This window comes from Barbatula barbatula (assembly GCF_947034865.1).
Source record: "Barbatula barbatula genome assembly, chromosome: 13".
In the NCBI taxonomy this organism is placed as follows: Eukaryota; Metazoa; Chordata; class Actinopteri; order Cypriniformes; family Nemacheilidae; genus Barbatula; species Barbatula barbatula.
Window position 1 is genome coordinate 22356975 of NC_136776.1, and position 13123 is coordinate 22370097.

Sequence of the window (13123 nt, forward strand, 5' to 3'; positions counted from 1 at the left end):
ACTTAAGAAGAACACAACAAGGATTTAATGGTTATCATAGGAATTGTATTGGTTTGAATGGAAACTATTGAGGCTTAACTGGTAATATGTTGGTGGGATGTTATCTGGCGGCAACAAAGACCCAAAACACACTACACACTACCATTCTATAATGGTTTTAATGGTAAACACTTTTTTTTGTAATGGAAACCGAGCTGATATAACTCACAGAAGCACACTATCTGTTCCTCAGCGTATCTGTTCGTTCTGGCTGATTTGTGATGTCTGTCAGCCGTTTTCGTACACAATCCTCCCGATTCCCGTGCCGGTCCTGAGGAATGGAAAATGTCAAGGTATTCCCAACTGAAATCCAACATTCTTGCACGTGGAGCAGTAAGAACTGGGTCAAACATCTCACACGTTTATGTGTTTTCCACAACAACAAATTTGACTTGAAGTATTACTTGCGTTGAGATGAATATTTTTAAACATATCGCATGATTATATAAGGTATGCATTTGTTTTTCATTTGTTAGTTACAAGCGTTAGCGATAAGCGTTACAAAATGAATGTTTTTTTAAGATTAATGATAGTTCTTGTGACATAAACGTTGTGTAAATATATGATCAAATCCAGGCACAGTCGAATCAGTTGTGTATACTTTCAATGTAATAACCACGGCCGTTTGCTTTAACTTATAAATCTTATAAAGAGGAACGGCACAATTTGTGTAGCATGCTTCCTGTTTTACATTGTACGTTTACCGTTTAGATGACCTGTTGTGACATTTGAATGTATGTAAAGATTAAAAACACTTAAGAATACCAGACCTCTAGTCTCCTGAAATTGGTGCGTTTCTAACTTAAATAAGATAATGATCTTGAGCACAATTTGGACGAAAGCAAATCCATCCACACGAATGTGAGTTAAAGGAATAGCTCGGCCCAAAATAAACAAATCCTGTTATAATAAATTATGACAATGTATTGCTTTGGGAGAACTGTTCCTTTAAATACAGACTGATGCAACATGTTGAGAAAAACAATGGCATAAAACAAATTTCAACGAAGCGCTTTAAGACCTAAAATATCTACAAAGAACAATATTGACATAACAGAGCATTTGAATATTTCAGCATTTAAGGTGGAAAGCATCAAGTTATATAGCGATATGAATGTATGTACATGAATGGTTGTCCAAACAACAAAGCCCCATTAAAGCTGTAACATCACCTGACAGTATTGGTTTCATTTCAACACAAACAATATATGAAATCAATCATTCAAAACAGAAAACATCTGCTTGCGTTACGTCAAAAATGTTCCATGATGAAAGTGAGCATGTGTTTCCCAGTTTAGACGTTTTATTATTTAGGCCAAAAAGGCCGTAACCATTTAAAACAGTCAATGTCAGCATGTTCGGCTAAAAACAAGAGAAGCCATGATGCCTAAATGAGTAATATTTGAATGGAATATTATACGTGTAAAATATCTTTAAAGGAACAATATGGGGTTTTTTGGAGGATCTATTGACAGAAATGTAATATAATATACAAAACTTTTTCTTCAGAGGTGTATAAACACCTTACGTAATGAACCGTTATGTTTGTAATACCTTGGAATAAGCGATTTATATCAACATACAGAGCGGGCCTACGTACATCGAATTCGCCGCCATGTTTTGTACAGCAAGCCTTAACGGACAAACAACTGGTACAATATTAAAGCGGTTCCAGATAAACAATGACGCTCCCAATGAACTGCTTCCTCACACAGCTAATATTACAACAACAACAACGTTTTAACAAACAGAAAAACTCCTCAGGGGGGATTTTAAGACGATATTTCTCTCCAACGTCTGTCTGCTGGAAAGTATCTCCATAGATATGTATGAGTATCTCCGCTAAAAGCCTCAGAACCCCGGGTCCTATAACGCGTCTCTGCTGGAAAGTCTTTATAATATTAACGCCGGTCGTAGCTCCTGCCCGACTTTTGTCTTTCTTTTTATACTTTCTATCCACAGACCTTTTATTTTATGTAATAAATAAGTATATCACTCTTTTTACAGTCGTGCTAATGCCCACAGGATCTCTTTTCACTGCGTCAACACGAGAAGCAACGCTGTCGGAGCCGACGACATCTTTTTGTACTGTGGTCGCGAGATTTGTTGCAAAGCTATAATACAACGCTAGTGGCCGCTGTAAATCCAAAAATTCAAATCTTCACTGCCGTGATGTTTCAATGGTTTCTTGAGAATCGCCCAAATACAGATTGATTTAAGCTAGGTTTATTTAAAACGCCAATTGGGATTGTTCATGTTTTACCCAACCGTGGGTTGAAACAACCCAGTATTTTGTCGAATACATTTTCGTCAATCTGTGTGGTCCTCAAAGTTTTATCAGCGAGTGTAAGGAGTGTATATGTCTAGGAAGAAAGCCAGCGCTGGGCAGAATTTCAGAAACGAGTCGGTCAGTTTTTTACAATGGCATCTGTACGTGTCGCTCGGCCCATGTGTACGCTCTGAATGACTCCAGATCTGCCACGTCAAGAGCTCATTACTAATAAGAGACCGTGAAGAATCGTGAACTTGATCCAGACCAGACGTCAACAGCAACATCTGATTTCTGTTCCTCACACTCCAGCGTGAATGTGTTTATCTCAAGAACTGCGCGACCCAGCACGCAAACAATAACAATATTCAAGTTAACTATTCATGAGCAAATTAAATGGAGGACTTTGCAAATTTGTTCGTTTTTAAGACACTGAGGTGCTTTCCACCGGTGAAGTAGCACCTTGTCTGAATCTGTCCAGGCTTTCCCGTCCGCACTCCGAAGGCCCGAGCGTTCCTCCAAGCGATCCGCGCGTGAGCTTCCGGAGAGACGTGGAAAAGGACGGGTACAGGCTCACGATGGAGCCGCGGGACCAGTCCATCCGTGGATAAATGCGTTTCAGTATGGAACGTCTGAATAGGATGTAGACCCAGGGATCCAAGACCTGGTTCCCCGTGGCAAAACGAAGCCAGAGAAGAAGATAGCGAACCTCGAGCCTGCTGCCCGACATCACGGTCTGCGCAATAAACACCTGCGAAAAACAAAAAACAAAGCGGTGAAGAACCCAAAAGAAACAAATCCGGCCGTGTGTTTACTGAACATCAGCCGATGCTTGAGTTCCACTTGAGTCGAATAAACACAATCCCGATGGAGGCAAACACTGCGGTTGCTACGGCCTTTGCCATGTGAAAATGTTTACAAGATGACTTGTGCAAAGAGGAGAATGTTGGCTGAAGGTGTCGGACAAAGAGTTTCCAGACTTGCGTCCTACCGACACTGAATATATTTCATACGATTTTTTTCAAGTGAATCTGGCGAAATGTGTCCTGGTCCTATTGTGTACGTAAATAAAAAGAACAGTAATTATATGCCTAGTTCTCATCGAACAAATATGCAAAAGAAAAACACCTGTGACCTGGATGACACCAATAATCATTTTGGCAAGATTCACCCTGTTACTGTCAAAATGACTACAGTAAACACACACACACACAAGCATGCACGCACGCACACAGCTTACTGCAGGTCACATGACCCTTTTGGAAATGTTCACATTCCTGCGTGATACCGAAGGGATTTGCTGTGAACATGAACACCTAGCAATGATATGACTGTTAATTAAAGCACTATTAAGTCTTAAATCACTTCTTATAGTGTTTACTAGATAAAACACACACGCTCAAACACGCACACATGCAAATAAAACCACACACAGTGCATTTGGTGCAACATAACAAACCATGATCAAGCTTTACCATGGTAGCCACAGCTTCAACGTAAAAACCAAAAATAATTCATGACGTTTGTATTGTTCGTTATTATTCCAACACAGCAGTTATTTTTATATATCTTATAAAAAATACACAAAGAACAACAATAATTATATTACAAATAAATATATAGATTAAATATAGTTATATTCATTCATTTTTATTAATTGATTACATAAATAATTTATAAAATGTGATATAATTATATAGTTTGTTATATAATTAAAATAATGATAAATAATATATTTCAACTCATTCGAAATACAGTACAAGTATCCTAGTTTGCCTTAAAGGTCCATTTACACACATAATGATAGCTATAAAGACATTTCAATTGATTTATTTACCATTACAATCAATTAATTATTAAAATTTTTCACAACTTGTGCTGTTGAATATTCTCTTACATTTACTTTATAGTTATCTTTAGTTGTTATCATTGGTGTGCACGGTAATAACCATACTAACACTGGTATTTCGGTGGAAGCTATGGTTACCACGGTAACCACTGTCAGACGTACGGTAGATGATGATGATGTCAGTGAGCAGCGGTCGATGTTCAACCAGCGACGGGACAGAAGCGCATGAAGTGAGTGTGAACGATGATCGCAGTCAATTCAGATTGCGATCTGGATTACTCGCCTCAGTCTAGATTCCTGACACAGGATGTAAATCCACGGGTCGCATATCTGATTGCAGGTGGCCAATCGCAGAGCGAACAGAACGCTATATGGGTTGACAGGTGTGGACGACACAACTGTCTTCAAAATGTAAATCTGTCCAGGAGAAACAAGGTTAGACGGCCAAATCTTCAACATTCTGGGGTTCAGACCGTGCATTGCATATCATTCATTGAGTAAATAAATACAAAATCAATTACCTGGATTTACAATGGTACATCTCCTTCCTTGTCAAACTTTATAACTTATTTTGCTATTCAAACTTTAAAGTGGTTAGTAATATCTTCCACTGCACAGTTATCATGGTTTTTCCCAGCTGTCCACTACCTCAGAAGCTCTGTTCTGGAAAATGTATACAACTTTCTCAACACAGATCACTTCCCTGGAATTCCCCCAGCGTTTATTCACATTTATCGCCAACATCATCCCGTTAAAATGCGATATAAGGGTGACATTGTGGATGTGATCATATGATGTCACACGCAAGTGAATGGACTGAGTTTGGTTAGAAATAAGAGGTGGATCGCGTGTGTGTGTTTGTTCGGGAGGACTTCCTATTCTTCCGCTCGACAGGAAACGTCTCCTTCGCATTAGTCTTATCAGAAGCCCTCACGCAGTTCCGTCATTCTCAAAGAACATTGACCGTTTCCTTTGGCTCAAGTAAAGGGTTCTTCCATCATTACTGTACCTGCGTCGCTTTATGATGTGTGTGCGCTGTACTGAACGAATCTAACAAGATAAAAACTGAACACAACTAAGATATCATTACAGAAGATGTGCACAATTACAGAAGCACTTCTCGTAATGTCACGTCGCACGTATGCAGCAGATGCCTCTAACATCTGGATGCAAAACTGAGATTCTTGTAAACAGACAAATGACAGGTTTAAAAATAAACTTAACTTAAGTGCCGCGATTACGAAATGTCTAAAAAATCATCACTATGTTCCAAAACCTGTAAGCTGTCTATGTAGGTTCTGTTCCTGTTGTTTACCACATAAAGGTGCTTCGCAAAAAAGGCAAAATTCTGAAAGTCTGAACTGAATTGAATTAAATGCAGGAAGCATTTAACAGGAATCATAGATGTGCTCCCAATAGATATTTGCATATTTATGTTTCTTATATCTACTAAATCAATCCCAGAGTTCCCAGATTTGTGCCAACTCAGTCGAATCCAAAATGGTGGACCAGGTGAGAGAAATGTCAACATCTAAATATTCAAACATGAGTAAATAGTTTACACTATTACGATTATTTCCTCCAATAATTTGTGCACTAGATGTATTTTTACGTTATGACGCTAAGCTAACCCTACAACCTTCAAGTTAACATTAAGACTTTTTGTATACTGTATATATTTTTTGTGAGTTTTTGTATGTTTGTGAGTGCCAGTTGCGTGAAGTTGTTCACTTTTGAGGGCCATGGTTTGGAACAGACCAACACAATCTCATGTCAATTCATAACTTACGTATTTCTACAATATTGTATAGTGTTATCTGCTTTCCTGCAAGAAACGGTAGGTAAGGGTTTATGGGCGCGGATAGAAGCGTTTTTATTTTTTAATAACAATCGTACGTTTTTGCACGATTCACTTCGTACAAATTCCGACAAATTATCTCACGAACACCCGTGAGATCAGTCTGAGCTACATTTGCATCACCTGACGCATCGTCTACATCTTAAGCAACACAATTTTCGATTTTTAAAAAAATGTATATTGTTCTTGTATCTATTGTAACTTGCCGCGTGTCGTCGTGACTAGTGTGGACAAAAACTCAAAATAACATGGAAAAGACGCTTTTTCGAATGTGCTTTGACGTGCCGTTGCATTTTTGTACACTAGATACAAACACATCTATGATTCCTGTTAAATGCTTCCTACATTTCATTTTATTCAGTTCAAATACATTTCAATGTCACTTTCTGAATTTAGTACAAAATGCAACGGCACGTCACAGCAGAATTTGTACATACACTATTAAGTGTTTGTGAATAACATACCAGTAGGGGGCACCAGCAGATAGAGGCGATGACCATAATCAAAATGAGCTGCACCATCATCTCCACCTCATAATCTCGTCTCCGCTGACGTCCGTCCTGTCCACAGCACACCCTCAATAGTGTGATCACGCTCACCGTGTTGAGCACGAACGACACGGCCAGCGACAGCAGGCCGACCAGAGAGAAGATCAGACTGAAGGTCATGTCAAGCGGTTCGGAGCTGATGCTGAGGAAACACCACGAGCCGGGCATCTGCAGATGATAGCTTCCAAGCCCAGCGAGGGGCAGCAGACTGATACATCCGGCTGTGACCCACACCATGGCCAGCGTTGAGCACGCTCTGCTGTTGGACATGTTCATGGATCGAGAGAAAGGTCGGTTGATGCCCACGAACCTCTCGACGGCCATGGTGGCTCCCAACAGCAACGGGCAGAGTCCGTAAAAGACCATGGACATTCCCATGAAGTTGCAGAAGTGGCAGTGAGGGTCCAGCTGGCGCCAGTTGAACTGCGTGACGTGGAAGGAGACCACGATGGAGCCCGTGACCAGCAGTCCCATGAAGTCGGTGAACACCAGTCCGCCGAGGAAGAGCAGGAAGGAGGAACGCGAGCGGCTCTTGGTGCGATGGAATGTCTTGGCTAGCACCACCAAAGCGAAGAGGTTGGAGCTGAGGCCGAGTCCGCTGAACACGGCGGAGAAGGACGCCGAGGCGATGGTGTGGTTGTATCTGAATGGAGGGCTGTTGATGGAGAAGCACAGAGGAACCGTTTCGTTCGTAGCAGTGGTGTCGCTGGAGCTGGAGAAGAGCGGTGAAACCATGATGACGGATGAGTCGTCTACACCGTAGGAAGAAATTGTTCTCGTGGAGTTTGAATTATTTCATGATGTGAACTTCTGAGGATCTTCTGACCTGGATGAGAAAGATACAAACACAGCTCATAAAGCACAATCTGATGTCATCTTTTTATGATCTTCAGCAAAGAATCCTTTGTTTTTGTTGTAGTACTTTTTTGTGATGTTGTATTATTTTCTTATACATTTTTAGCTCAGTGCTTCAGACATTGTCTGGCAAGCGAATTGTATAAATCGGTCACATCCATGTTTCTTGTGCAATAGTACAGAACACAGAGAACATTTGGAGCAGATGTTGAACGGCACACATAAACAAGAGGCGCCGTGTGCAGACGCAGCATTTTCCGGCCTGGTGAGTCCAATCCCAACATGCGATCTGACATAAGAGTTTTCTTCAAATCTGTCACGTCCAATAAACAATAAACCTCAGTGTTTGAAACGCAGAAATAGTAATGATGACGAAAACTACCAATACAAATCTAAGCCATCGTGAATCAATTAATACATAAGAACTACAAGAAGCCCGTCCGTTCCTCTCACGTCTCTCTAAAGACCAAAACAAAAACAACTAAGGGATTTCAGGGATGCAATTCAATTTATAACATTGAGCCACGTCTCATCTGATAAGATCCGGCGTTTCCCTCTGTGAAGCAGCTTTGGCCTCGGCTGATTGTATTAAACACCATTTGCTTCATATACAAATGTTTGCTTTCCACGTTCAGATCAATACATAGTTTTTCACGGGGAATAAGGCAAAACATCAGAATACACCAGGGGACGGAAGATGACGGATGGAGATGCATAATGCAGTAATTTGTGTTGAATGATGATGCCGTGTACAGTAACTTGAAAATGATGCCTCTCTTAACAGGGTATACTCAAAACAAACTCTATTATCCTGAGACCTTTCTTTAGCATCCTACACTAATCTGATTCATTTCAATGTGGCTCAGAGGCTTCAGCAGATGTCAGAGAGGCGGAAATCTACGGTCGTATCGATTCAGAGATCCGGTTCGCAATGTATAGCTGCATATCTGCAAATCACATTATTACTGTAACTAAGATGAGGTATACCATGACGCAAATGACATCATTCCGGGTTTTACATTCAATTGCAAGTTCAGGTTTCAAATGTCAGATCAAGATGATCAACTTTACTTGACATCATTCATGTTTGCTATCATATAAAACAAAAATAAACTTTAAGTATTTAAAAACCAATACCTTATGCACATTTTACTACAGTAGCCGTTTAACCATATTTGTTGAAACGATGGTGACGCAAATGATAATCAGATGGTTTGTAAAACATACAATGGTTACTACACGTTTACTTAAATAAAACCATGGTAAACCAGACTTGATTTATGATTTGATGATTTATCATAAAGTTAAATAAACGGTTAACTGAAACAATGACCCACATTTCCAAAGTCACATTTACGCGCAAATCTATTAATCGTCATTTGAATAGAGAAATAAAGCCTACCTTTCTATTGACTTCGATCAGTCGTTTGTTTTAACTTTAGCAAGCGACGTTGTTTCGATTTCGACACAAAAGTTTCGAGTTTACGCACGAAAACATCGACGCGCTTTGCTCTCATGGGCGCGTAAAGTCTTGGATGCGCAGAGAACAAAACACACACACACACACACACACACACACAAAACTTCACTGCACCCTAAAACTAAACTTAAACTTAAACTTCATGCTTCACAAAATGAAAAGCAGCTACCTCTCCAAGAGTAAAGCTCATCTGCTCTCCGGAGCGCATTCCAGCAGTGAGGCGCATGTGCGTCTTATCGTCTCCATCCCACCAGACACCCACAGCCTTCTGCTGTTCGGCTCCACACACGCATGACCTTGGTGATGATGAAGTTGACCTTCCTCTTCCATTAGTGTTATTCCCGGAAGAGTCTGAGAGCCACACTGAAAGAATGTGGGTGCCTGGACCAGGAAGTCTCCAAATGAAGATCAATACCAATGCGACCACGGTTGAATCCGAAACGTTGATCAGACACGTCTGATTGAATCATTGGCCGGCGAAGCGTGTTTGTGGTTTGCATTTGCAAACACATTTGCTTTCATTCGACATGAGCAGCTAATGGTTCTTGGGAAAGGCTTTTCGGTCCTTGCGTTTTAATGCGTTTTAAGATGCTGAATTCTCTAATGGATGGAAATACACGCGTGATTGTGACAAATTACACGTTGGGAACGAATTATCGTCATTGAAACACACTTCTCTATGCTTAATTCCGTCACCTTAAAATGAAAAAGCATTTTGTTGACATTGAAATCATTTCACTGATGAAAAACCATCATTTCTAATGACTTTCATTACACATATGAGCCATCAGGTCTATGTCATTAAAACCACTATACACCAGATAACATCCAACCAATAAAACCCAACCTATGACCACACTGTTCATAAGTGCATGAATATGTCATATTTACCGGAATCGTGTTCTATGAGCAAAAAACAAATAAAATAAAGAACCTGGCTTGTTTTCTAAAAGCTAAAATGATTCCTGTTCTAAGCAGAAACAGACATTATGTGCTTTAAATGTCCATAATAGTTAAAATTCCTCTCCTAACAGCTCAGGCTATTTATGGTGGTCATTAATGCAGAAACGGCTTTCAGCTTTACTGTCCTCGACGATCTGATCGAGACCCAGTGCTCTGTAGCAGGAACTTTCTCTGTTGTTGGACCACATGTTGCCAGCACTACTAACATTACAATAAACACTGATCCAAATATAGCAAGTAGGGGTTTTAATATGGCCTACATATTATTGTCTATCAATAATATAGCTCTCAGAAAGGGACGCCTTAGGGGGAAGACTAACCCTTAAAAACAAAAGAAACCATCAGGGAACTGCGAATGGTTCTGAACTGTAATGGAAATATGAACTGACATCATTACAATAGATTTTTCTCTAATGCAATGTTTATAATTTCAATTAAGTGTGTGTTGGTCATATCGCTAGGGTCTGCTGCATGGTTGCTAGGGTGCTCTTGGTGGTTATTAGGGTGTCATGCAAGAGATAAACGAACAGAGATCGACAGCAACTAAGAATAAAAGCAATCCTTGCATACTTTGCTTCACAAATGAATTCTAGTGCATTTCACTTTTGTCAACTGTGATGAACTCTCTCCTCTGCAAACGAAACAAACACTCTCAACAAGATCAGCCAAGTTCACAGATGAATCCCCTCAGACTGAATCTGATGTCTAACACAAACCACATGACGCTGAAATCCAAACACACACAGCTCCAAGTTGATTTATCTCATACTTACACAGTTTTATGGCACGTCTAGGGTCATTTGCAGAAGTTATTCCTCTCTATTTAGAGCCCGGGCCGAGTTTTATAACTCATCTTAACTCAGCGGCTCTGTAACGCATGGATCGTCTGAACATCTTGGCATTTTGACATTTGGCAGAGAACGGCGCTGTGTCACACTTTTCGTCTGCCTAAAGGTAACACATGTGGCTTCTGAACAGCTTCTTATTTTTAGACTGAAAGCGCTTTTGTGCAATAAAAACTCCAAACTTGCTAAGCTGTATATTTACTCTCAACCAAGTCAACAAAAGTACTATCAAACAGAGATTCCTAGCACACATACTGATGAAAAAACTGCTTTGAATAAAGAGCCAAATGCACAAATTCTTGATTTCCATTGGTCCTAATCTCCCGTCAGACGAACGGGCCTGCGGTGTGTCCCTCAGAGCGCTGAACCCTTGTTACTGACATCAAGTCCAGCACCTGGATCCAAACGGCCTGTCATTCAGAGTGCCAGTGAGCTGCGGCTAACAAACAGACACGTTCTGCTTCGTTTCACCCCAAATCACTGCGTTTCCATGTAATTAAATTAAGGGCCTGCTGCCATGACCACCGGGCAGCTTGTCAACCCGCCCCTTTAATTGGCAAAGCGATGCCAACACCTGATGCCCATAATGCCGCCCTGGCACACGGGTACAGATCAAGGTCACGGCAGTCGCACTGTTTTACAACACTGTGTGTAAACACGCACGCACGCACACACACAGCCCCTGGAAACAACATTAAGCTTCAATCTCAGACTGGTGCATCTCTCTCATCATTTAACTCAGAGGGGATGCGAGGAATTCATGCCCTCTATATAAACCGTACGGAAAATCACAGCAAGTTTCCAGATTATCGCTGTGAGAGCATCTGAATCATGAGGTATCTGGAGAAAGTTGTCAACTAGCACATTTGAAATAACGTAACGTAACGTAACGTAATGTGCGTTTGGTGTGAACCCAGCACAACAGTCATTTGCTCGAACCGAGCTGGGAAATGAGTTTTATGTAGGCCTATGCAGCTCCATTTGACTGGAATTGTTTTCAATGGAAATTGCCTATAGATGAGTTGTTTTGGGGATATTTTAAAGGGATTATTCGGAAACTGTAAGATGATTCAATGATGTGTAATCGTTTTTAGTGTGATGTTTTGTAATGTGTTGTTTTTATTGTGTCATTTTGCGCTTGAAACTGATTGGACTGTACTGTACATCTTGGCCAGGACACTAAAGAGATTTTAAATGGTTTTCGTGGTTAAATAAAGGTTAAATAAATAAATAATAAGAAAATAAATAAAAAAATTAAATACAATACAATACAATACATGTAATGTAATATAAGGATAATGTAATGTAAGGTAATGTAATGTAAGGTAAGGTAATAAATAACATCACTACTTTAAAGTTTACACAGCAATTTCATGATATCCCGCCCTGAAATGTCACTTGTGATTGGTTACTTTATATGTCACGCATTTGGCCTCATCTTGTCTAATTGGGCACATGTTGCATACAGCAACCACAAAAATGAGATCTCGGCAATTCACTTTTATGGTCAATAATTACAGAATAAGCTGCAGACATGTTCAAACAAACTCACACAAGTGAAAAATCAGTCATCACAAAGACTTGAGACGCAACGGAGGAAAAGCTACCAAATAAGGCCGCTGTCAGTCCTATCTGACCTCTGCACAGGAAATACTTGCTTTACAAAACAAACCAGAATCCAGACTAAATTGACCACTGGGCTCTTCGTTTATAACACAATTGATAAATATCTTGTTGGTTTTACTTTTTCTACTTAAAAGGCATGTAATGATGTGCCACAAATGTACCATGGTACATTAATATGTTTAATACATTTAAACAGCCGGACTTCATCCATGTCCACAATCCTCTCTGTTATCTTATTATGTTTAGAATAGAAAATCACTGTAAAACCTGTATGACCACTAACAGTATGATGTAATCTTTAATGAGAAACATCTCGAGGGTTACACGCAGTACACATTATACTTCTCTTTACATTCACTGTTTATCACTAGAGGGCAGACATGTGTTTCTGAAAGAGATAATCAAAAAGAGTCCAGATTATAAATGCAGATGTTATTGGGGGAGAAGAGCTGCACACCCTCAGAAACACTCTTTACTTTTATTACACGATTTATTAGATATATTTTATGTTCTATATTTCATTTTGTTACATTTAGCTCTATATTTGATATATATAGTATTTTGCTATATGGTCAATGCTTTAAAGAGAGAGAGACAGAGAGAGAGAGACAGAGAGACAGAGAGACAGAGAGACAGAGAGACAGAGAGAGAGAGAGAGAGAGAGAGAGAGAGAGACTGAGAGAGAGAGAGACAGCGAGAGAGAGACAGCGAGAGAGAGACAGCGAGAGAGAGAGAGAGAGAGAGAGAGAGAGAGAGAGAGAGAGAGAGAGAGACAGAGAGAGAGAGAGAGA

The 13123-nt window shown here is 40.1% G+C and overlaps 1 protein-coding gene across 2 annotated transcripts; it reads right to left on the bottom strand.

Moving 5' to 3' along the window:
* Window positions 1-25: 25 nt before the first annotated feature.
* tbxa2r (thromboxane A2 receptor) lies at window positions 26-9208 on the bottom strand. 2 transcript variants are annotated; one of them, XM_079472196.1, is made up of 3 exons: window positions 9068-9208; window positions 6480-7389; window positions 26-3059 (listed from the first exon to the last, which is right to left on the bottom strand). In XM_079472196.1, the coding sequence occupies exons 2-3, from the start codon at window positions 7296-7298 to the stop codon at window positions 2733-2735; spliced, it is 1146 nt and encodes a 381-aa protein (XP_079328322.1). In that variant the 5' UTR covers window positions 7299-7389; window positions 9068-9208; the 3' UTR covers window positions 26-2732. The 2 variants fall into 2 exon arrangements, with proteins under 2 accessions (XP_079328322.1, XP_079328323.1); XM_079472197.1 differs by having other exon boundaries at window positions 27-3059; window positions 8821-9115.
* Between the last annotated feature and the right edge of the window lie 3915 nt (window positions 9209-13123).